The 22,811-nt window shown below is 40.2% G+C and overlaps 1 protein-coding gene across 7 annotated transcripts in view; it reads right to left on the bottom strand.

Moving 5' to 3' along the window:
• Positions 1-345: 345 nt before the first annotated feature.
• Positions 346-22,811, bottom strand: part of iqsec3 (IQ motif and Sec7 domain ArfGEF 3) — a 194,890-nt gene continuing 172,424 nt past the window's right edge. The window contains exons 9-15 of one of the 7 annotated variants that reach the window (XM_008110438.2): positions 21,142-21,267; positions 15,151-15,250; positions 14,579-14,785; positions 13,469-13,561; positions 11,158-11,201; positions 10,995-11,074; positions 8,664-8,803 (exon numbers count right to left, since the gene is read on the bottom strand). In XM_008110438.2, the coding sequence (XP_008108645.2) occupies positions 11,000-11,074; positions 11,158-11,201; positions 13,469-13,561; positions 14,579-14,785; positions 15,151-15,250; positions 21,142-21,267 (645 nt within the window). In that variant the 3' untranslated portion in view covers positions 8,664-8,803; positions 10,995-10,999. Of the gene's footprint in view, positions 11,075-11,157; positions 11,202-13,468; positions 13,562-14,578; positions 14,786-15,150; positions 15,251-21,141; positions 21,268-22,811 lie in introns of all 7 variants that reach the window. The other 6 variants (XM_008110437.2, XM_008110435.2, XM_003220827.3 and 3 more) reach the window with 6 other exon arrangements.

Genomic DNA, 22,811 nt, shown 5'->3' with positions numbered 1-22,811 from the left:
CTGGAGAGCAGCAGCAGATGAGGTTTTGGGCAGAGTAGGAGGCTGGTCTGATCCAGAGGTATATCCACATTGCTCAACTGCAGCACTTTGGAACCATTTCAACTGCTATAGCTTAAGAACTTTTGAACACTAGAGAGCACTGGAAATCAGTCTAAATCACTCACCAAATTACAAATCTCTCAAACAATATGTCACTCCTGTGGTTGTCTATTGTGAATAAACCTTGGAAGGCTTTTATATTAAAAGCTGTCATCCAGCCTTTGCTACATGTGATCATGTAGATGTGAAGGAAAGAGGAGAAAGAAACCAGGTGTGGCTGAGGCAAAGAAGACATACTTGCACAAGTGACATATCTCAATATAATTTCTAAAACTCTATTAATTGAACAGATAAAATACATCTCGTCTATTTCTGTTACAAAATATTAGCCATTTGGAGTCTTTGCTAGATGTGAGCACGCTGCTGTTCCCAAAGGAAGCTTCTCTTGAGAATATGTACAGCAGGAAACTGGAACAGACAGACAGACAGGTGCTCTCAAACAGCCTACACATATAGGTTAAGAAACATCATTTGTTTTCTTGCTTGGAGAATGAAAAGAAACATTTGGTGGGATGGTGTCATGTGAGATTAACTGAGTGAAGAGAAATTCAATGAAACATGAGTTTTTTAAAGCTTCTGACCCAGGCGTGGCTGTTAAGGAGCAGTGAAGATGCGACAGACTAGACAGCTGCTCGAGTGTTACAGACATCATCACTCAAGAGCTACTATCAACAGTCCTAGGCTTTGCCCTCGCTGGTAAAGTTACAGCAAATGCAATGCAATATACTATGATGGCCCAGCATAGCAATTGAATATAAATTCTCTCCAGCAGACCCTCCCCTCCATCATTTCCTTTCTTTAAAAGATGGAAACTTCCTGGTAGGCATCGACTCCAGAAATCCAGGGAACAGTGCTTGTTTCAGATGTTCCTCCTATTTCCAAGAAACACAGCTTGAAGACAATAATACGGGATGATCATAACAGTGTTAGACTAAAAACGCTATTTCTACTGGGATTTGGAAGCTGTTTGCTGCATTACTGACTAATGCTGCTTTTCTTTAGTAGAAGGAAAAAGAAAAGATGATGTATCTGCTTCATTCTGAAGCCATTAGAAAGTGAAACTAGAGCGGGAGTAGGAGTGTGAAAATGCATTAAGAATGTGTGCGGTCCTGCATCAGGAGATGCAGATATAGAATATAGCTACATCCCTTGATGTTACACCCCAAATACATAGCTTTTAAACAACTTAGCCCACCCTATCCACAATAATGACATTTCTGAAAGCAGAGGGGTGAGCAACGATGTCTTCAGCCATCTTCCTGCATTGTCCCCCTCCCAGCTTTCTAGCAACTCAGAAATGGCAAAGTGCTGTGTGGCTTATAAGGTAGATTGGAGTGCGTCTTTTGATCATTACGATGGCACCATGAGTGAAAAAGTGTATCCTGATGCTATACTTCAGACTTATAGCATCATAATGGCTTAACAGAATAACAGCCAATGTGCTCTATTAATTTCTTAAGAGCAGGGGTGACCAACCCTAACTCTACACTGTCCCTCCTGTAATGCCCCATCAAAGGGCAGATGCAAAGTGCAGGCCACATCATCTGAAGGGCCACTGTCAGACAATCCTTTTTACAGGAAAATTTCTAACAATAGCTCAAGATGTAGGATTTATTTTACTTTTCAAGTATGGGAGAAAGCAAAAGCCAGTTACTAAGAGTTGTTGTACTTTGAGTCTCCAGATAACCATTTTGAAGAAGAAAAACATGTACTCTAAACTATCCTTCCTCATCTTTATTTGTGACACTACTGAGATAGTCCTTGGAGACTATCTACATGACAAACTTGCATATTTTTATACCAGTTCATGGCTCCCTTGTGAAGAGACCTACAACTGTTGTTTTGTAGGAATTCTGTGGCCTAAAACTCCCAAAGATCCCACCTGATCTTGGAAGCTAAGCAGGGTTGGCCCTAGTCAGCAAGTACTTGGTTGGGGACCATCAATAAATACCAGGTGCTATAGTCTGTATTTCAAAGGAAGGAACTGGCAAAACCATCTCTGAGTACCACTTGTCTAAGAAAACCCCGTAAAATTCATAGAGTATCCATAAGTTAGTAGGTGACTTGAAGGCACATAACTCACAATAAGTCTCTGCTACATATCCCTGCTGTCCTACTACTTATAGATTATAGGTTGCAGGTTTTCCTAAAAAGAAGAAATTGATACTAAATTCTACAGTAATTAAACATCCTTTATTTGGACAGTGTTCTTTACACAAAAAGTGCTAAGGTTATTGCAAAGGGCTGCAGGCTTAATCTTCCCTCCAGGCACCACGGTTTCAGGGCAACTGTCCTCACCTGGCACTTTCTAGATATATTAAACTAAAACTCCCATCGTCTCCTGTCCCTTGTGGTACTGCTACCTCAAAAAACTCATTTTTGAGTGTGCTTCATTTTTCAAATGTTGATCAAATCAATTTAACATCTCTAGTTTAACGCAAGAGGGCTACTTAAATGAAATGGAGAGGTATGTTAATGACGTGCATATAAAAGCTATACTCCAGTGTACATACGTCCTATTGAAACCAGTTGATGTGTGTGTATCTATATATAAAACAATGTGTAACAATATGGCCCAAAAGGCCTAGGAGATAATTTCAGGGACAATGTGCTCCAGTTGACACCAGCCTTTTTGTCCAGTCAATTAGTATAGGTTTCTTTTTAAAAACAGGATGATGGGCATCAAAATTTATCCATTTGGACTGGCTTACAGATTTTTATTTAAGCAAAACTCTGCTTAAACTTGCAACCAGAAAGTCCCCTGACGTTCTCACCACATGGAAAAACACCATCTCCTATACCTGTGAATTGCTTTGGGCAACATCATCACACATAGCCAAGTGGCTTATCAGGTCCTGAAGTTCAGTGTCAATTTATTATATCATAGTGTACCGTCTCTTTAATTGCACAAAGCTAAAGATTTAGATATGTGTGCATATCTCTAGATAAAGCTTCCATTGTGCAACCAATCTGTACTCCTCATTGACAGAATTTCTAGGAGTCTGGCCTCCTCCATTTTCCCCATACAACAGAAAAGCTGTTAAGGAGGGAAAAATGAAAATATTGATAGCAGTGGGACAAACCCATCTCGAAGCAGCTTTGCTGGCAATATATACACAAGAGGGCAAGATATCGAGTTGAAAGTGAACTATCTAACTAATCAGGTATACATTTCCCTTTAAACACCAGCCTTGATTAACTTGGGCTTCCATTAAATAATTATGTGCTGTCTTTAAGAACCTCCCAAGGAAAGTACGGGCTAATAATAGTATATTTAAAAACCTTTTACAAAATGGTTGAAAAGCATGTTTCTCAAGTGTTGAGAAATTTTTGGAAAATCCTGAGCTGGTGAGTATTTTCAAAGTACAGAACTTAAATATGTATAATATCCACCTTTCCTTGCACAGAAATGAGCATTTTCTGTTCAAGAAACACCATTTTTATGCAAGAAACACCATTTTCTATGCAGGAAATAATATTTCAAGCGTAGTAATACAATTAATGAAAATGTTTCCTGCACCAAAAATGCTGGTCTCTGTGCAAAAATACATGAATTTTGCAAAGAAAGCCCTGAACTGTAAATAGCTTTCAAAAATGGTATGGATTTTGAAGATATTCTTGCAGTGGAAAGAAAATTGCTAAAATTAATCACTACTTCCTTCAAGAACATAATTAGAAAAAATTACATGTCTGGAAAGGACTCATGGACTCTCAATAGTTCAACCTGTTATGAGACATAGGTCTATGAATAAAGTAGAAACCACAATTTTAATTGTGTAGATCTTGGAAAGTATCCCATTTCCTTTCAGTTTCATATTTCAGCTTTTCCAGAACTATCCCTTTATATCATGGGCAGTCATGAGAAATGAGAGCTTTTGAATATATCTAGCAATGTCTGCTTTCTCAAGGCACATACTGAGAATGACTGAAAATAACACAAAGCCCATTAAAAGGAACTTTCCCCAAACTCTATCCTTGCTGCTATTTTTGTGTCTCTTCCCAGATCCCAGGTACTGGTATGTTTGGGAAACTGAGGAAGGGGCAATGATGGTGATGGAAGAAAGAGGGTGAAATTATCGCAAAATAGATCATTCCAGGCTTGAGAGAATTCTTAAGAAAAAGCAAGAGATACCACTAATCTCAAAGTATGCTCCAAACGGAAAGCACTAGGTAATTTGCCTATCTTTATATACTAAAAATAGTACCTATTTCTCAGGTAACCAAAATACCACAAGGTCATGTAGAGAAAGAGAGCTCCAGATCTGAGGCTCTCATACTCAGGTATTAAATCCCAATACCGCTTAGTTCAAAAATTAAAAAGAAGAGAGGAAGAGGAGAGAAACAACATCTCTAGCAAAGTTTCTTGTGATGAATCTCTTCACATCCTTCCAAATTTATTATTAATTGCCTAGTACTCTCACTCTTCCAGGAACCTCAAGCTCACATAAATATTTCATCTAAAAAAACAATTATTTTATCAAATACTTTAAGGTTTTTGTTGCCATTTTGTGTTAAATGTCAAGTAAAATCTAATTTATTTATGTAAACACATCAATCTTTTCATGCTTTAACTAATGCACCATGTAGAAATGGACGTGCCTTCAACGATAGCAAAAGACGGCAAAAGCAGCATCACCGGGAGTGAGGGGGAAGAGGATAAACCTAACAGTGAGTCTTACAACACAGTTCCTTATGACTAAGGTTGAGAACAGGGGAAAATATTTTGGAAAATATGACAATACAGTCCTAAACGTATAATGTACTATGGTTTCAAATGCTGCTGGGCATACAGGGTCATATTGTGCCCATGTTCCCTTCCCCACTTTAGCCTTACACATGAACAAGGAAATGCTCATGCAGGACTTCAGTGAAATCATATTTTTCACCAAAGCTGTAGTCTGGCCATTGTAAAGTGTTACATGGAACCCATTTGTGGGATTAAGATGTTCTTGCTGACTTCTACTGCCATAACCCGCAGTTATTCTAAGGAGTGGCCCAGTACCTCCTTGTACATTATCTTTTCCCCAGCTGCACAATGGCAAATCATGGGGTACTCATTGCATCATTTGTGGCTTGTCAGTGACCACGGAGTAGCCAATTGTCATTGTACAGCAGGGGAAGGTCCAAAGAAATTTGTGCAACCACCGAATGGGCAAAAGGCTGCAGGTTCTGTCAGCTTAAGTTTCCTTTCCTGCTGTATAAAATACAAGCTGGAAAAGATGATGCATCAAGGCTACACATGTAGGTTTTTGCAGAAAATCTGAACAGTTTCTCAAATTTCTGCACAGTTTATATTGTGACAGAAACAAATAAACCAAATTCCTACAAGTTGCGGACTCATTCAGAGTGCCATTTTAATTCCTCCACTAGTTTCTCAATGCATTGGAACTTCAAACTTGATTGGCAAATTTCCGTTCCATCCTTAGGAAAGACATGCAAGAAAACATAACAAATATAAAGTGACAGTGACTGGCCTCTCTGTATAATTCCTTGTATGTGGCAGGATAATTGCACAATAGAAATCTCTTTGGGGTGCAACCCATGTCTTACCTGCATATCCTGATAAATTTAAACTGGGGCCTCCCTACCAGTGTCAGCTTCAGGCTCACCAGTGCCAGGCTCCTCTTTCTACCTCACACAGAAAGTGAAAATCCTTTGCTCTCCTCCTCCTCCACATAAACAACATACACATTTTGAAAACATAAATAAGAGACTTAAAACTTGTTCTGCCCTATTTCCAAATCCTAAAGTTGATCTTCTTAAGCCTCAGAGGGAGATGGAGTGAGCAACAGCAAAGCCCTTAAGCTAATTAATGCTGCTCCTCCCTCCTGCGTGGGGAAGATATTTTTTCTAAAAATACAGCCATAGCCCATTTTAATACCATCTTTCTGCACGTCAGCATCTCTGATAACAGCAAAGAGCTGAGCCTGTTTTCATCTCTTTCCCCTGGAACTCCCCATCTACTTTGCCATATTTTTGGAGGGAGGGAGTATTGTGAAGAGAGGGGAAGAAGGAATGGAAGGATAAGTTATTAATCCGGTGTGTTATAGGCTTGTGCTTACATGACTGGCTACACTAACAATGCTTTAATAATATCCGATTTTCAATATCTGATTTGTTTACATATTCATGATAGCAAAGCAAGAAGACTTTCAGATAATGAAGTGCTTCTTACCCCTTTTCTGTTTCATCTTGACAAACTGTATTTGCTTTCATTCTCTTACAAATGCTAAGGCAGGTTAAGAACAGGATTTCAACAAAAACAGGCAGAATTACCCAGAAGATGATCCAATATAATGTGTTTCCCTGTCTGTGTAAACATATATTGTTGGCTCAGGATAATTAAACCTCTGAGACAGTAGTTAGTACATGCAGCTCAGAAGGGGAAAAGGGAGTATGAGAGGAACATGGATATGGAGAAGGATCTGGAGCCTATTTGATAACATATACTTCATGTTGTGAATATCAAGATGTGGTTATTGCTCTACTTTCCTGTCCTATTTTCCTCTCTTTCCCTGTGGATATATCAGGACTGACTACCACTAGGCCCAGTGAAGCAACTGCCTCAGGCAGCACATATGATGGAGTGCACATATGTGCAGACAGGCCATCCTTTCTATTGGAGGACAACATTGTTAAGTGATGCTCAACCAGTCTTGCATGTAAACTATCCTGCTGCTCTAAAGTGCAATGAAGGACACTGCCCCACCATCAGAATTGAAGGAAAATTCATTCATACACCCTGACGACATCTCAATGGAAATGTGTGTGTCAAAGCACTTGTCCTTTATCACAAGTAGCAAAATGAGCAAGCTCTAGGAACTATGGGATCCAAAATTACTGGGTGTGGGGGCTGTAATGTTCTGTGCAACAAAGATGTGGAGCTTTGTGACGGATGTGCAATTGAGAGAACAAAGAAGGGAGTTTATAAGGCTGAGAGTGTTCCTCCCCTCTACTTATATTTGCCTAACCAAAGCTAACTGAGTTGCAGGTCTGTCAGTGTTTCACACTGCACAATTATGAAACATTGCTCCCACTTTAAGTTCTATAGCTCCATCCTACTGACTCCAAGGATTTGTAGTCTAATGAGGGACTTATAACTCTCTAGTGTATTCTACTGAACTACAGAATTAGAGGTCTGTAGTAGAGAAATAAAAAACAAATGAACAAAACAAGTAATCCACAATTCCATAGAGCCAGGACCCATGAAATGGTATGAAATTGATATAATTGTGGAGTGTGGATATATCTCAGAAAAAGCAAAATACAAATAAAATCAGTAAATAAATAAAAAAGTTAGGAAGGAACAACTGTCTGGGAATATTAATTTCAGAACGTTGCCATACCAGGAAGATTTCCAGATCCAATTTCTATATTTCTCTAAATTTCCCCAATCAGGCTAGTTCTTCCATTAGCAGGCAAGAGTCCACACACATTCAACCATAAAGGTGAGTATTTACAAGTGGTGCATTTCTGCTGACATCCAGCAGAGCTTTCTCATTACGACGCAGAATGTCAATGTCCAAAGTGAGGAGGCCATCTTTGTGTTTGGCTGCTGAGTGGGGAGCAGCCCCCTCCTCCTCTTCCTTCTTCTTCCTCTGAATTTCCCCTCCATTCATCTTGCCATGAAAGTACCCCCAAGAAGGCAATGAGTAGGATGTGTGATGAGTGGCACACATTTTCAGCTCCAATTGAGCAAGCTGCAGTGGTGATTTTGGCAGCAACAGCAACGGCTCCTCAGCTCCAATAAGGTGAACTAACAAAGTCAATGCCCCCGAAAAGTCAGTCAGGTTTGGTTTGGTCAGAAACCAGTGGAGTTTGGTAATAGTGATAAAACAGGGATGTGTGAAAGGTAAGGAAAGAGCTAGACAGAGGAACTGAAGACACCAAGCAAAGGAAGCCAAGGACAATAAAGCTCATCAGAGGTAGGGGAGGAGAGCATGACCATATGCCTCAGGAGGAAGAAAGGTGCTTGTGTGCAGCTAAAAGGGTGGAAGATTGGGCAGCAAACATGTTCTGAAGCAGCCAGGTAGTTTCTACAGGTCTGGCTCCTTGTAAAAAGAATCATTTCAGGAGAGACGGAAAGGAATTAGGTATGTTCGTAGTACATACTGTAATTTCGTTATTACTAAAATGCTTTTTGCTTTTCCTCTGTCACCCTCTCTCTCTATGTTTGTTTCGTTTTGCTAAAAAATACCGTAAATCACAAACTAGATTTTCTTTGAAAACAGAAAAGGGTCCCAAGGATAAGTCTGTGCTATTTGGCTAGTGCTGGTGGCGCTGCTACACTAGACTGCGTGAGCCACTGGAGTACCTGCGTCTCTGAAGCAAGGAGCTGGGGGGACAGGTCTGGTGGGGGTGGTTGTAGGGTGGCGGTGGAGGCGGAAGTGGGGGCTGATGGATGATTTTCACCGGGGTGCCTTGGAGCCCGCTGCCTAGTACACGCAAGGGGGTGGAGCTGCAAGAATCAGAGGAGACGTAGCGTGTCAGAGTCTGGTTGAGGGCCGGCTCCATGCGAGCGAGGCATGGTTTGTCCAAGACTATGACTTTGACAATCTGCTGGCACTGTACAAGTGTCCCTGCTGAGGCAGGGTAAGAGGGCACCAATGCTGTCTCCAGCCTCTCCCGTGGCATGTTAGGATGCGTGCTGGGCTGCATTCCACTCTCGAGCCCCGGGACAGAGTTGTGCTGGTACGTTTGAAGCCTGTTGTGAATTGACACCTAGTTTAGAAACAGTCAAAGAAGCATTAAATGTTACAAGACTTCTTCCCATCTGCTACTGCGGGCTGCCCTTTCCCTTCCACCCTCCATCCAGTATTCTTCCCCATAAGCCACAGCCCACCTTAACTTCGTCCCTTCACTCCCACCAGTAGGCAGCATCTTCCCACCCCATCCCTAGGCATCACCCCCAAATGTTTCATCTAGAAATAAAGAGTTGTGTTATAGCAAAGGCAGTGATGCTGTTCTCCACATATACAGCACAACCTCAACTATCAAACTGAGCATATTCAGCCAGGTACCAGCATCTAGAATGCACCAGAGGTTTTAACCTGAGAAGATATAAGCAGTTGGTGGCCTGAGCCTTTCAGGTTACAATATTATTATTCAGAACTGTTGGCTCTTTTCAGTTCTGTTCACTTTCCACCTCACACCCCCGTCCCATATTGTGTTTCGAATGTAAGCAACTCAGGATAAAGATGTTCATATTTTTGCTTTATGATTTGCTTTATAGTTATCCTTTTTAACGGAGCTGCTATGACTAGAACTCCTACAAAGTCCTACATCATCATGGAATCCATGGGCCAACAAGGCAGATAATTGAGGTTGCATATATTTGCAGAGAGGAAAAAAAGAGATTTGCTGACACTCAGAGAAAGACTTGAGCTCTTCCTAGCTCCTGTCTTTCTGAGGAGAAAGGTGCACACATGACTCACTAATCTGCTTACAAAAGAAGAAATTAAAAAGGAAAAGAAAAAACACACACAAGCAGAAATCTGACATATTTTAGCAAACTTGAAGCCCGCTCTGATCCACTTGATGGTTTGCAAGTGAAAAGAAATGATTTTACGTATGCTGAAAAGTAAAAGTAAAAAAAAAAACCATAAACTATCCATCCAGTTTTGTATAATGGTTTTTTAAAAAAGAAAAATTGATGAAATGGCAGCAGATCAGGTAATCTCATAGAAAATGGAGATGCTTGCTTCTGTTGAGAAGTAAGAGGAGGGAGACAGGAAAGGGCTTGAAGTGTCTTCAGTGAAAAGCTCCATGGGTCTCTCAATCTGTGACTGAAAAGAAGAACTCAAATGGAATGAAGTTCTCTATGGAAGAGGGATTTTTGTGGCATGGGCAAAATCTCTAGAAGTGAAGAGTTTCAGAAGTGTGTGGCTCCTCAGGACATTGGGGTAGGCTAAAGGGAAGTAAGAAGCAACAAGAAGAGCAGAATCTCTTCTCTGGAGTCCTGTCTGCTTGAGTCTGGAATCCCCCCAAGGAAGCCATATTTGTGAACTGTCTCCTTAGAGTTCTGTGTCCATAAAGTGCTAATTTATGTATGCCTCTATAGGTGCAAAAGGTGCATGTGAAGCTATGGAGATGCCTGTCCCACCTTCTCAAGGCAGGAGCAGTAGGCTAGCTTTTACAAAATACTCCATCATGGTCAGGTGCTGAGGAACAAGCATTGGTGGTTGCTAATTTTCCTCTCGGGCTGAGGGAACAGAAAGCTGTGGGGCAAAATGGCCTCAGGGAGAAGAGACCCAAACAGAAGTAACCAAGAAGGAAATGATGGAGCAGTATCTCTGCCTATAAATGGAAGTTGTTTCTGAGGAAATGGATGTTGATGGAGAAATGCAGTCTTTGCCCCCATGAGAAATAGCACTGAGAAAGAGATGGAGGTGGGTGATATCAGTGGGAGAAAGACGTTTTGGAGAAAAGAAAAAGGCAGGGCAAATTAAATATTCTGGAGGAATTCCCCAGACTAGAGTTTTCCTGGTAAACAAGGAACCATAAAGGACAGTGGAGTTGTCTCCTGAACAATAAAGTTCTCTCAGCAATCCATCCCAAGTTGGGAAACTTGTAGCCTGAGCTTCCAATACATGAATTGTCTCATACAATATGTTCTAGGCCCTGACAGAAATAGCAGTGTCTAGGGCAGAAGAGCCTATGGGAAAAGACCACAGCGGTGAGTTTGGGCTGGGCTTCTGCCATGGGGGTGTCCTGCTGGAGGAGCATCTCAGCTGCGTCTCTGGTATCTCCTGGAAGTGTGTTGGGTGGGGATGAGGAAGGAGCAGGTTAGTCTCCAAGAGTTCGGGCGCTCGCTCCATGAAGGATGTGTTAACAATTATAGAAAAGGCTTGAAAAAAATGCTTTGAAGTTTAATCTGGATTTGAAAGTTGTATTACCCGTCCTAGCAGTAACTTTTTATTGTATCTCTGGAAATTGGTAAAATTGTCAGTCTGGCTGGGGAGGCATTGATTAAAACCTGAGAAAAGAAACAACAGAGAATGTAAGAAGAGCTGAACTGAGGGAGAATTACTTACCTCAGCTGCTGTGTATTCTACTTACCTCCACTGTGTTGTCCGGGACCTTCTCTCCCAAATCTTTTTTGCCTTTGAAAACAAAAGAGAACTTTTCTTAGTGGATTTACATGTTGATTATCCCTTAACCAATATGTTTGAAACCAGAAGTGTTTTTTTAAAAATGTATTTTGGAATGTCTATATTTATAAATATGTATATAATGAGATATTTTGGAGCTGGGACCAAAATTTAAACATGAAATTCATTTATATTTCATATAAAACTTATGCACATAGCTTGGGGGTAATTTTGTAAAGATTATTTAAAAATAATTTTGCGAAACAAAATTTGAGAACACTGAATCATCGGAAAGCAAAAGTATCACTAGCTCAGCTACCAATATCGATAAATTTAGATTTGGGAGTATTTCGGAATTCCAGGCGCTCAACCTATATTTGAATGAAGAAGTACATTTATTGTAATTAATTTCAGATGGGGTTTTGTCTACTTGGTATAGTAGACAAAAGCTAAAAATGTATCTGCTCTATCCTAGTTCACTTTTAATGGTTCATCACAAATTACTTAGTTTTGTTCTAAGAGTTCCCTAGTCCTTCTACCAGCACATAAACATTTCTTGGGCTTCATGGGGAGATGAGAATAAACCATCAATATAGCTTTGAAGTGTAGCACCCTTTAAAAATCTACACGAACGATTTAATCTAAAATGTGTACATTTATTTTACACACTTATACCTCAATTTTCTTTCACCCTAGAATTCAGTGCCATGAACCTCAGTCTCCCATCCACACACTAGCCAGGCTCAGAGCTACATAGCTTTAGAAAACTGCTGCCTCGATGCCTTCAGGCCATGCACAGAACAATACAAAGGCCAGTACCTATGACCATGGGTTTCTAGAGATTTATTGCTGTATACAGGTCCTTGACTGCAACGCTGGTAAAAGATCCATATACTTTTCTCACTAAAAGCCAATCCCCATAGTTTAAGTCAAGCTCGAGACTTCACAAGAAGGTTAAAAAGCAAAAAGCAAAAAAAAGCTTCCCTATTCTTCTGCAGTGATAATTTTCTTCTCTTTGCTACTCCTTGCTCGGGGATCTGGTGACCCAGTTTGGGTATTTCAGCATAACAAAGTCAGAAACACAGATAGCTCAGAGACTGTGAGTTTCCTTAAGTTGTTAATGGGTCAGCTCCAAATTGTCTGTCTTTCCACTGGAAAGGTGCCTGGATTATAGCCAATGTAATTATCAGGAGGTATACAATTTTGAAGTTACTAGTGAAAATCTTGTTTCCATTTTTGAAAAATCAACATTTAATCATTACTTCATATTTGGAACAGAAAGGGCTTGAAAAGAAAACCACTCAATATACTCATGTAGAAGTTGAGAAATTGCAGTCAGAAAAAAATCAACTCAAAAATCTTGGGTCGACTTATCCATGGGTCAAGTGGCAAATGCTTAGACCTTCCTGGAGACTCTCAGAAGCACTGACTCCCTCTACTCTCTCAAATGTGGCACCACCTCTGACATTTTTGAATGTCTGGGTGGGGAAATGGCAGCCAGGAGCAGCCTTGGTGCTTTTCCCTCTCAACGGAACAACCCCCAACTTATCTATGGGTTATATAACAATCCATAATTTTGGTATCAAACCCTGCCCTTGACTTACACATGAGGTCAAGGTATACATGTATATACAGTAATTCAAATGTGAGAGAAGCTGAACCTAAATAATTCATTTATCCAGACCAAGGGTTTTGAGTCCCAACATTTGAACCTTTCCACATCTAGCCATGTTAATACTGAATTAAAATTGCCATCTTATTTGTAAGATGTACCATTTTTTTAAATTTCTCCATTTGTCTTTTTTTACTAATGGCCAAATTATAGGCTATTTCCTATTCCGGAAATTATAGGTTTATTGTAAGGGCAGCGTTTAAGGAAGGAAATACTTTTACATTCTAGCTTCAAGATTCTGAGAGTTGTAGTCCCGAAGAAATAATTGTCCCATGCTATGTTCATTGGCAATAAAAACAGGATTTCACAAATGGATTCATTTTTAAGAAACACAAAACCTTATTTTTTAAAAATAAGCCTAATAGCTTCCATTCTGGAATGTTTCAAGGATCAATTCTATTAGACTATTCTTCAAATAGCTACATCTGGATCTTTATATTGAGGCACTTCTTTATTCAGGTGTCCTACTCTGGAAATTATTCTTCAAAGTAACTGAAGAGGAGTTTTCCCTCTTCTTGTTCCTACTACGCAGGATGCCTATGCATGAACCTATGCGCCAATTAGCTGCTGTGGTAAGATGGAAAGAATATATACATATGCCTCTGACCTGTTGGAGATCCTTGCTTGGATTGCATTTCCATTTGAGCTCCATTAGTCCTTAAAGTGATAGTCTTTGCTCCGTGTTGCTTCTCCAGCTCCCCTAAGACAAAGTCAGAGAGAGACATGTTTAAGTGATTGAAGAAATGAAAGGAAAGTTTAACAATAAGAAAGGAACAAAAAATGGAAATAAGGCCAAAGAGATAGAAATAAGCACAGAAGTTAGGCAGAGATACAGTTATTATAGGATGTATATTATGTGCATGTATTGTTTGTAACTAACTGACTCAGAGACACATACATACAATAGAACTGTGACTGTGCTGTGCTTTGAAAAACAGAAACGTTATTTGCCAAGGAAATACATATTCCACAGCTATATAGATAACACACAGTAAACGTGCACATATATTTGCTCAACTACAGGAACTGACTCTTGTGCCTGGTGCTCAAAACTAAAGGCACATAGTAGACATAGAAATATTACTTCCTTGAGTTACAAACCAAAATATCCATTTAGAGTACTATGGAAATTCATTTCATATTGATATATCATTAGTATTTCTATAGGTAAATGTGGGAATATGGGTAGAAATGTTCTAAAGAAGAAAGGAGTCTAACAGAAAGTACAGATCATTGCTAGTCGATATATACCCCTTCAGATGTTACTGGACTTCAATTTCCACCAGCTCTAGACAGGATGGCCAATAGCAAGGAATGCTCAGGTCTGACAGAGGCTCTCTAATTGTCCCCAAATTAAGGGCAACATGACTTTAAAAAATAACTAGGAGAGGAAAAGTGTGCCCTCCTAAGTATGTGCTTTCACCAAACCTCTCCTGTTTTAAAGAGAATCCCTCTAAACTACATGTTTAAATCAGTCATGCCACCTCATTTTATGTGGCCCACAAAGTTTTCAATGCCAGGGCAACATAGTTATACAGCCTTACAATTACAAACGGGCCTTTGAAGACAGCCATAAGGTTGATGTGGCCCTTGCGTTTGAAACCTCTCCTTTCAGCCTTGCTGGGCATCTTGCCCCCACCCTTTCCCCGAACGAAGAAATGGCACCCTGCCAACCACAGACACAAAAATACACAAAGACACAGACATATGTACATACAGACAGAATGACTGCATGGAGTCTGGACCACGCCGGGAGCCTTACATTCAATTCGGATCTGCTCTAGCTCCATCACCTCTGCTATTGACTCTTTTAGGTCTTCCACAAATTTCTGCATTTCCTCTGCACCCAGAGCACAGAAATGAAGTACCTGTTTCTTCTCTGAGCCTGAAACTGGTGTCACCAAGGTGATGCCATAGGGATAGTCTATGAGAAAAGAAGGAGTGAGGTAGTGAAACGCGTGTTGTAAACTTTCAGGTAAGTCTGAAGTAATCTGGGAAAGGTTGGTAGTTCTGTGATAGAGCTTTGAATGCACGAGTATCTGGGCTCAGTCCTTGACTTCCCCAGTTAAAAGGGCCATATAGCAGATCATAGAGAAGATCTGGACTGGAGATCCCAGATAGTAGCTACCAGTCAGAATAGACCAAACTAGTGCTTTCCAAACAACCCTACTAAATGCATTTGCAATAACTACATCCCCCCCTAAAAGATTTATATTTCAGGAAAACCAACACTGTGGATATTCTCCTCTGGTGACATCTGCAAAGTGACAAAGACTGTGACAGACTTACATTCATTCTCAAAGAGATGGAACTGCATTCCTAACAGACCGACTGACTTGCAAAATGTGTAAGTGGAGGAGCTTTTCTTCTTGGGGCAAAGCTTGAGAATCTGTTAAAGCATGAAGGAAAGAAGGATATCAAGTCAGCAGCATGAGCAAAGTAATCTGGGAAAGAGTGATGCCAAAATAAAGAAGAAACCTTTTATGACAAGTACTTAAACAGAGCTTGGGTGCACATCCTCCAGGAACTGTGTGATTCTAGATGACCCTTGCAGCCTATTCCAATTCTAAGAATTTCTAATTATGAGTGAGAAAATGACTTACCAGTACCTGATAATCTAACCTTATGTAATATATGTTAGGTCATTTTCTTGCCTTGGTTTACCACAACAATCCTGTCTTGCCTGTTTCCTACCTACAAGGTTGAAGAGCTCTGGCCACATGTCAGAAACGACCCACAAGATTCAGCTGATCAGCTGTTTCTTCCATAGGCTGGAATCCTTTTGGTAACTTACACAAGTTGAAGGTTCACGTATATTGCCATAAATCCTTTTCCAATGATATCATAGCGGTTGGGGAGGAACCTCAGCAATGGCTATCCATGTCAAGAGATGAAGCTGCTCTGCCAGCTCTCTGTGGGGTGGCTTTTTGTTGTTTTCTCTTGTGGTGCAAGAGGTTGTAGCTCCCCTTCCACCAGTCAACAAAACTGCGAGAAAAATAAGAGGTCTTGTTTCTTTTTGGCGTATCCTCAATGATTGTTAGGAATGGGGTGGAAACATTATCCTCCTGTGCCTCAGTCATCAGTTGAATGTACCTGCTTCAAGCAACCCGGCATCTGACTGGTAGAGCAGGGTTGTGAAGGCTTTCGGGATCATGGTAATAGTGCCATGGTTATAGCAATGTAGAATTCATGAATATGGATCATTTACAGGTCCATAACTCGAGGTTATCCACCCGCAACTACAGTAACACATTCCTGTCACAATGTCTGCATGCTTATAAAATCTTTGAACAAAGAGAGTGACAGGCAGAAAAATAAACACTGACAGCCTTCAAAAATGGAAGTAAAATTGGATCTACAGACAATGGACATCATGTCTATGCCACAAACCCTGCCACCACTATCCAACCATTTTCTCCACAACATGAAATACTTTAATTGAACTTTGGCCAAATCACTATTTGCCAGCTGCAAAATGGGAAAGATTGTGCAACCATAAAACAGCCTCCAAATTCAAAGCATTATACCAGTAATTAGGAGGAACACTATCTAACAGGCAGAACTCCCAGCTCTGAAATTCATCTCCTATCAAACTTCCCGAGGCTATTGAATGCAATTGAACTGATGCAGATTGTGAAGTAAATGGACTGGAAGCCCCCCCCCCCCCCACACACACACCTTTTCCTTAATATTACAGCTTAAACTGCATGGTGGCCGTACTGGGAGAGACAAAGAGAAGTACTTTTTCAATGGAAGTGTAATAAAATGTTTACGTTTCCTGTGATGCAATGTAGCAGAGCTTGGAAAGCTCCTAGCCATAGTTGTATTGTTTATAGGGCTAGGTATTTAATCGAGTCTAAAATGCATGTTTTTCCCCATATAAACATCTCGAAAAATCGAGTGTATCTTAGAGTCGTGTGTGTGTGTGTGTGTGTGTGTGTGTGTGTATATAGAGAGAGAGAGAGAGGGAGAGAGAGAGAGAGAGAGAAAGCTTTTTACTGTTGGTAGTACTGAAATTATTATGGTATTTTAGATTTGAAGAAATACTGTAGTTCTCTGGGCCAGGGCTATGCAGTGGTTGGATCAGGAGTGCAGGGTTCCAGTTCCTTGTCAGCCATGAAAACCCACTGGTGACTTTGGGGACATCACACAATCTCAGCTTTAGAGGAATGCAATGGTAAACCTACTATGAAAAAACCTTTCCATGAAAGCCCTATGATAAATTTGCCAAAAGTCTCAGTCAACTTGAAGACACATGGCACATCATTACTATTCTAATCTAATCTGTTGCATTATATTAAGTCTGTATACTTCAAGACCCAGATATTTCTTAAGAACTAAATCAGTATATAATTTGATTAAACACACACAGAGTTATAAATAGAAGCCACAGATTTTAATACTGTATAGACTTTAAAAAGCACAATTCCTCTTTTGTTTACTTGCAGATGAGTCTGCACCTGTACTTCTAAATGAGAAAATAAGGTGATTTAGCACTTTAGGCTAAGGTAGACATAAATAATGCAAATGTATGCAAACTATATGTTCTTAAAAACTGTAGGAAAGAGGGTGTTTAAGGTGCCAAATCAAGATCTGTATCCTAATATGTGAGAAAAGGACATAATCCTTTTCTCTCTGCTGCATTATCCCAGTTTATTGGATCAATTCAATACTAACCCTGAATGTGCTAGTGGAACGATTTCTTCCAATGCTACAATTGGGTATGAAGAGGGACACTCTGGGTGGAGAATAAATTTAGGGGGCAAAGGGTTAAAGCCCCCTAATCATACATTATTGTCCCAGACTGAATTATGCCCACTGTATTCAATTATTATTATTTTTTAAAAATCACACTATTGCTAGTTTTGTGAATAGACTTACATCTTCATTTTGGCTCAACAAAACAGTACAGTTTTAAAATCGCATAACTAGAAACATTAATGGAGTGTAGAGAATGTAGTGAGAACGATGCTGTAGAGGATGTTTTATCTAGTCTCTCGGGAGCCTTGTCAAATAAACCCTGTCAGTATTACAGACGCTGGTTTCACTAAGCCCCAATAAAACAGAGAAGGATCCAGATGGCGATGCATTGTTATTCTTTGGTGGCTTTTGCTGTCACTGTGTGTGCCAGATTCTCTAACTATATTTCCATTTAGTTGTTTCTTACAGTTTAGCTTATGACCCAAAGATGAACAAAACCTGGCTGTCTGTTTCAGTGGATTTTTCTGCCTTTTTGATGGCTGACACACACATTTGAGAAACTGGCATATGGTGCCCTAGTGCTGAAGAGGGATTCTCCCTACTTTATTCTGAATTTCTATGCAATTTGTATCCTGCTGTCAAAATCCTTACAGACTGAATGGTGGCAGCTCAGAATATGGAAGACATTGTCCAGAAACCTATTGGTTTCATGCACACATGTAAGTTCTCTTATCCAAGTGGCTTTACGTTTTCAGCTCAATGGATAAATTCAGTTGATTGTTGGATAACCAGAACTCCAAAAGTGTACCTATTTCATAGAATCATAGAATAGAATTGAAAGAGACCGCATGGGCCATCTAGTCCATTTTACTTTGTTATTGTATAAGCATTTTATTGGATGTTGTCGTGTGTCTTGTATGTATTTTATTTTGTTTTATTGTAATTGTTTCCCTTCAGGGAGATGGAGGTGGGATACAAAAATAAAGTTATTATTATAAAGTTATTAATAGTCAGATGATTGCATGGGCCAAGAGTGCCTTTGCCCAGTTTAATTCGGTGAGCCAGGTGTTCTCTTCCCTAGGCAATCAAAGAATATTATAAACAATATAATATTACATTATCTGGATGGGGAAGTGGTTTGCTGTTGGACTACAATGCTGAAAACCACTACAAATCCCCAATCAGCCATGAAAACCCATTGGAAGACTCTGGGCAAGTCACACATTCTCAGTTCCAGAAAACTCTGTGACAGACTTGCTTTAGATGAACCATAAGTCAAAAATGACTTGAAGGCACACAACAATAAAGATTATCCTACCAAACTGAGGCCATACTGAAAGCAACAAAAATCATCATGTCAGTTTTTGTTAAAACCCTTAATGCTGCATTAGCAAAGGAAAAATGCAGAATCACACATTTCCCACTTCTGGCCACTGTTACTTCTGCCTTGGTAACATGAAGATGAGACTACTGTAAGAGCGCTTTGTAGTGATCCCTTTGAATAGTGTTCAAATACTGCAAACGCTTCAAACTGCTGTTGAAAAGGTACTAAGCAGACTACTAAATGGAATATGTCACATGGAGCATATTACTCCAAAGTTTACTTCTAATGATCTCAATGGTTTCTGAGCTAAAGTGAAGTCGTGGTTCAAAACTTTAAAATCCTGAACAGCCAGAGGCAACAAATACTCCAAGTACCAACCTTCTCTCTCGGACTGTAAAAAAAACCAAAAAAAAAAAAATCTGTTGTTTTTGTTTTCATGATCACTTTTGTTCAGATGAGGTTTCCCGTGGCCATCCTCTAAGGCAGGAATTCTCAAACCTTTTCAGCTGCACAGCCCTTTTTGAAGCAAAAGTTTCTCTTGGAACCCCAATAAATGTTTATAGATATTATATTATATTATATTATATTATATTATATTATATTATATATAATGTATATATATCAGGTATGGGCCGGGCCAGTGGCAGATGGAGAGTGTTTGTGTAAACTAATTCACACATTGCAAAAATTAAAAATAAATATAATATTTAAAATGAAGAACTTCAGGGAACGTCCAATCCAACCCCCTTCTGCCATGTAGGAAAAACACAATCAAAGCACCCCCTGAGTGGTGGGAGGGAAATAGGATTTTGGAAGCAAAGAAGGCTGGGGGCGTGGGGAGGGAATGGTCTGGGCAGTGAGTAAAAGAGTCTGCACAGCGAGGCAAGCGGGGCAGAAAGGGTCTGTGCCCTGGGAGGATGCTGCTGCTGTTACTAGCAGCTCAAAACTTTAATTTCCCTATATTTCTCAGGAAGAGGAGACAGGAAGCAGCATGGCACCGGAGCCCCACCATTATCACCTACAGAGCCCTAAGAGCTCCATGGAGCACAATTTAAGAATCCCTGTTCTAAGGCTAAAAGAGTTATAAATTGCCCAGGGTCATGCAAGGAGTTTCCATGACTGAACAGATATTTTAATTCCGGCCTCCCAGAATCCTAGTCCTACATTCAAACCCCACTACACCACAATGGACTTATCATGCATTATGGTGCAAAATGGGTAATTTCATTGGAAATCCACCACTGTTCCTCTCATAAGAATCTATCCACCCAATGGACCATCTTTGGAGACTGTCTGATGAACTACAAGTGAAAGGACCTTTTCAGTCATAGTGCCTCAGCCAACAGTAAACAACATATGTAGGTTGCATGTAGCCCTCAGATCCACTTCCTGCATCTCCCACAGCTGAATGTCATTGCAATTTCCACTGCCAAAAGCGCTGTGATGTGTCAAAATCCTGTAAATTGATTTGCCTCAGTCTCACAGAGTTCTAGTCTATGGGGTGAAAGAAAAGATGTTCTGAGAGCTTCCTAACTCATGGAGTTTCAGTGGTTGTTGCTGTATTTCAACAGCAGTGCAGCTGTAGGTGAAGCACACAGCCCACGAAGAGCGATAGCCCTTCCAACAGCATCAAATAGTCTACTCTGGACCTAAACTCTGAAACTCCAGTCTGAAAGAGTCTCGCTTAATTTCCTCATTAATGAGGTGTAAATGGCAAATAAATATTCTGCTCTTTCAGAGGACATTTGATAAATTGTAATACATTTGTTCCTGTGTTCTGCCATTTTTAATTCATGTAGTTGTATCCCTATTGGTACTGTATCTGTATTTTTCCCCGTGTTATTCTTCTTTAATGATTCTTTTGAGGGGGGGGAGGGTGCACAGATGTCCTTAAGTGATGATAGAAAATGATACCAGATGGCCCAATGTATTTCAAAGAAAGGAGAAGTGAAAGTAGGAATATGTGGTACACTTCTCCTGGAATATGTCAGTTTGGGATGTATAGGGAAGATGCTGAATACTCCTCTGAGTCTAAAATGTTCTAGCTTATGGAACAGAAGCATAACACAGAAAGAAGATGTCTGGGTACATCCTTCATGCTGAGGTGCTAGCTTTCAGCGTACAGGTAACTTTCAATTCATCTGTGTGAAAGACAATATCGTACAATGGAAATGAAAATAACTCATGTGCTTTTCCAGTATGCTGACTTCAACCCTTTTTCAATACAATGATCCTTTCGGCCAATATCCACTTACCACCAACAAGTCATTAAAGAGGAAAACCTCCCTCTGGTGAGCAGCCTGCTTCTGCACTTTGTTCACATCTGTCACTTCATAAAGACGACTGCAGCAGACCAACCGACGATGTGGCACTGACAGGACCTGGAAAACAGAGGCTGAGTGTGAAAGGCCCCCCTGACCCACTGCACTTTTGTCACTCCATGGGAAAGCATTACTTTGTGGCTGCTTTACCCACACAATCTGCAAGCTGTCACCATGAGCTGGTGTTCTGTTTCACCAAAGCAAAAGTGGCTATGGTGCTTAGTGTCGTGATTTGCTTTCTCACAATGAATATGGGCAGGATCCCTTCACTTCAGGGCTTTTCCTCTTCTGCTCCCCACCCTACCAAATGGGAATGGAAAGTCTAGAAACACGCACAGGTACAATAAGCAAACAAATAGGTCTCTGCTCCAAGGAGGTCATATCGAATTTTGATGGGAGGGAAACAGCAGAAGAAGAAAGGGAATTGGAGTTTATGACACAAGTGAACAAGTATGTGCAAATGGAGTCAAATCTTAAGTGTTAATTTTAGTGAGTAACGACTAAGATAGTAATTTGCTTTGCAATCTTCATGGGTTTGAGTTTGAGAAATTTCCCTGTCTTCCCACAGATTATAGCCAGAATTCTCTTGATCACTTATGTTGCCATAATCAGAGATCATGCCAATTAATGGGATTTCAAAAACAATGTACAAGAAGGTATCCATTACTTTCTTGTGTAATACTACTTATCACCTCCAGGTGCAGGGCAACCACTGAAAGATATCTAGGCACATCCCTGGCCAAGCCATTAATTGGATGTGGGAATGTGCCAGGGATCCATCCAGGATGCAATCAAACCTAAGGAAAAGCACAGGCTTCACCCTCTAGCATAAGTACCCTAACTGAGTTTTATGCTCCAGCAGTGTGCTTAATAGGATCTGAGGCAAAATCTCCAAGTTATAAGACAGTCAAACCCCACTGTTGCCAAGGAAATCAAGAGCATTGACTGAGCATTTTCAAGTAGAAATAAAATACTAATTATCAATTGAGATTAAAGACAGAAATATGGGTCCGAGGGAAACAGAAGAAAAAAGAAAAGATGAGGCAAGAATCTATGGTCATAAATGAAGAGCAAAAGAAACGGAAAGGGGGAAAGGGGACAGGAGAGTGCAATGGATAAAGATAGTTCTGTGGCAGAGCATATATTCTGCATGCAGAAGGCACCTATTTCAGTCCCTAGCAATCCCAACTACAGAGGCCATTTCTCAGGTAAAAGGAAAGCACTGCATGAAACTTGCAGATCTACTCTTCACAACAGGAAAAAGGGGTAAAAGGATGTACAGTGATGCCTTTGCATCATGTATCTTTGACAGTTGTTTTTTCTTTGACCTCGTAGAAGGCAATTTCTATCTTCCAAAAGAAAAAAAAAACAATTGCAGAAAACACATGATGCAAGAATAAGCTTTTTCATCTTCACATTAATCAGCATTATCACGCTATATTGGCCTTTCTCACTCTTTTTTTTACCAGCGGAAACCCCCTGCCCTGCATAAAGATTATTATATCTACAGGTTCAAAGACATTTTTCGAATGCCCATTTTTCTCAGTACCCCAAGAGAGCTCTTGTGGAACAATGGTGTTCTGGGGACCCTGGTTGGGAAACGC

The sequence above is a fragment of the Anolis carolinensis genome, chromosome 5 (genome assembly GCF_035594765.1).
Source record: "Anolis carolinensis isolate JA03-04 chromosome 5, rAnoCar3.1.pri, whole genome shotgun sequence".
NCBI classification, from domain to species: domain Eukaryota; kingdom Metazoa; phylum Chordata; class Lepidosauria; order Squamata; family Dactyloidae; genus Anolis; species Anolis carolinensis.
This window is presented reverse-complemented; position numbering and strand designations above follow the sequence as displayed.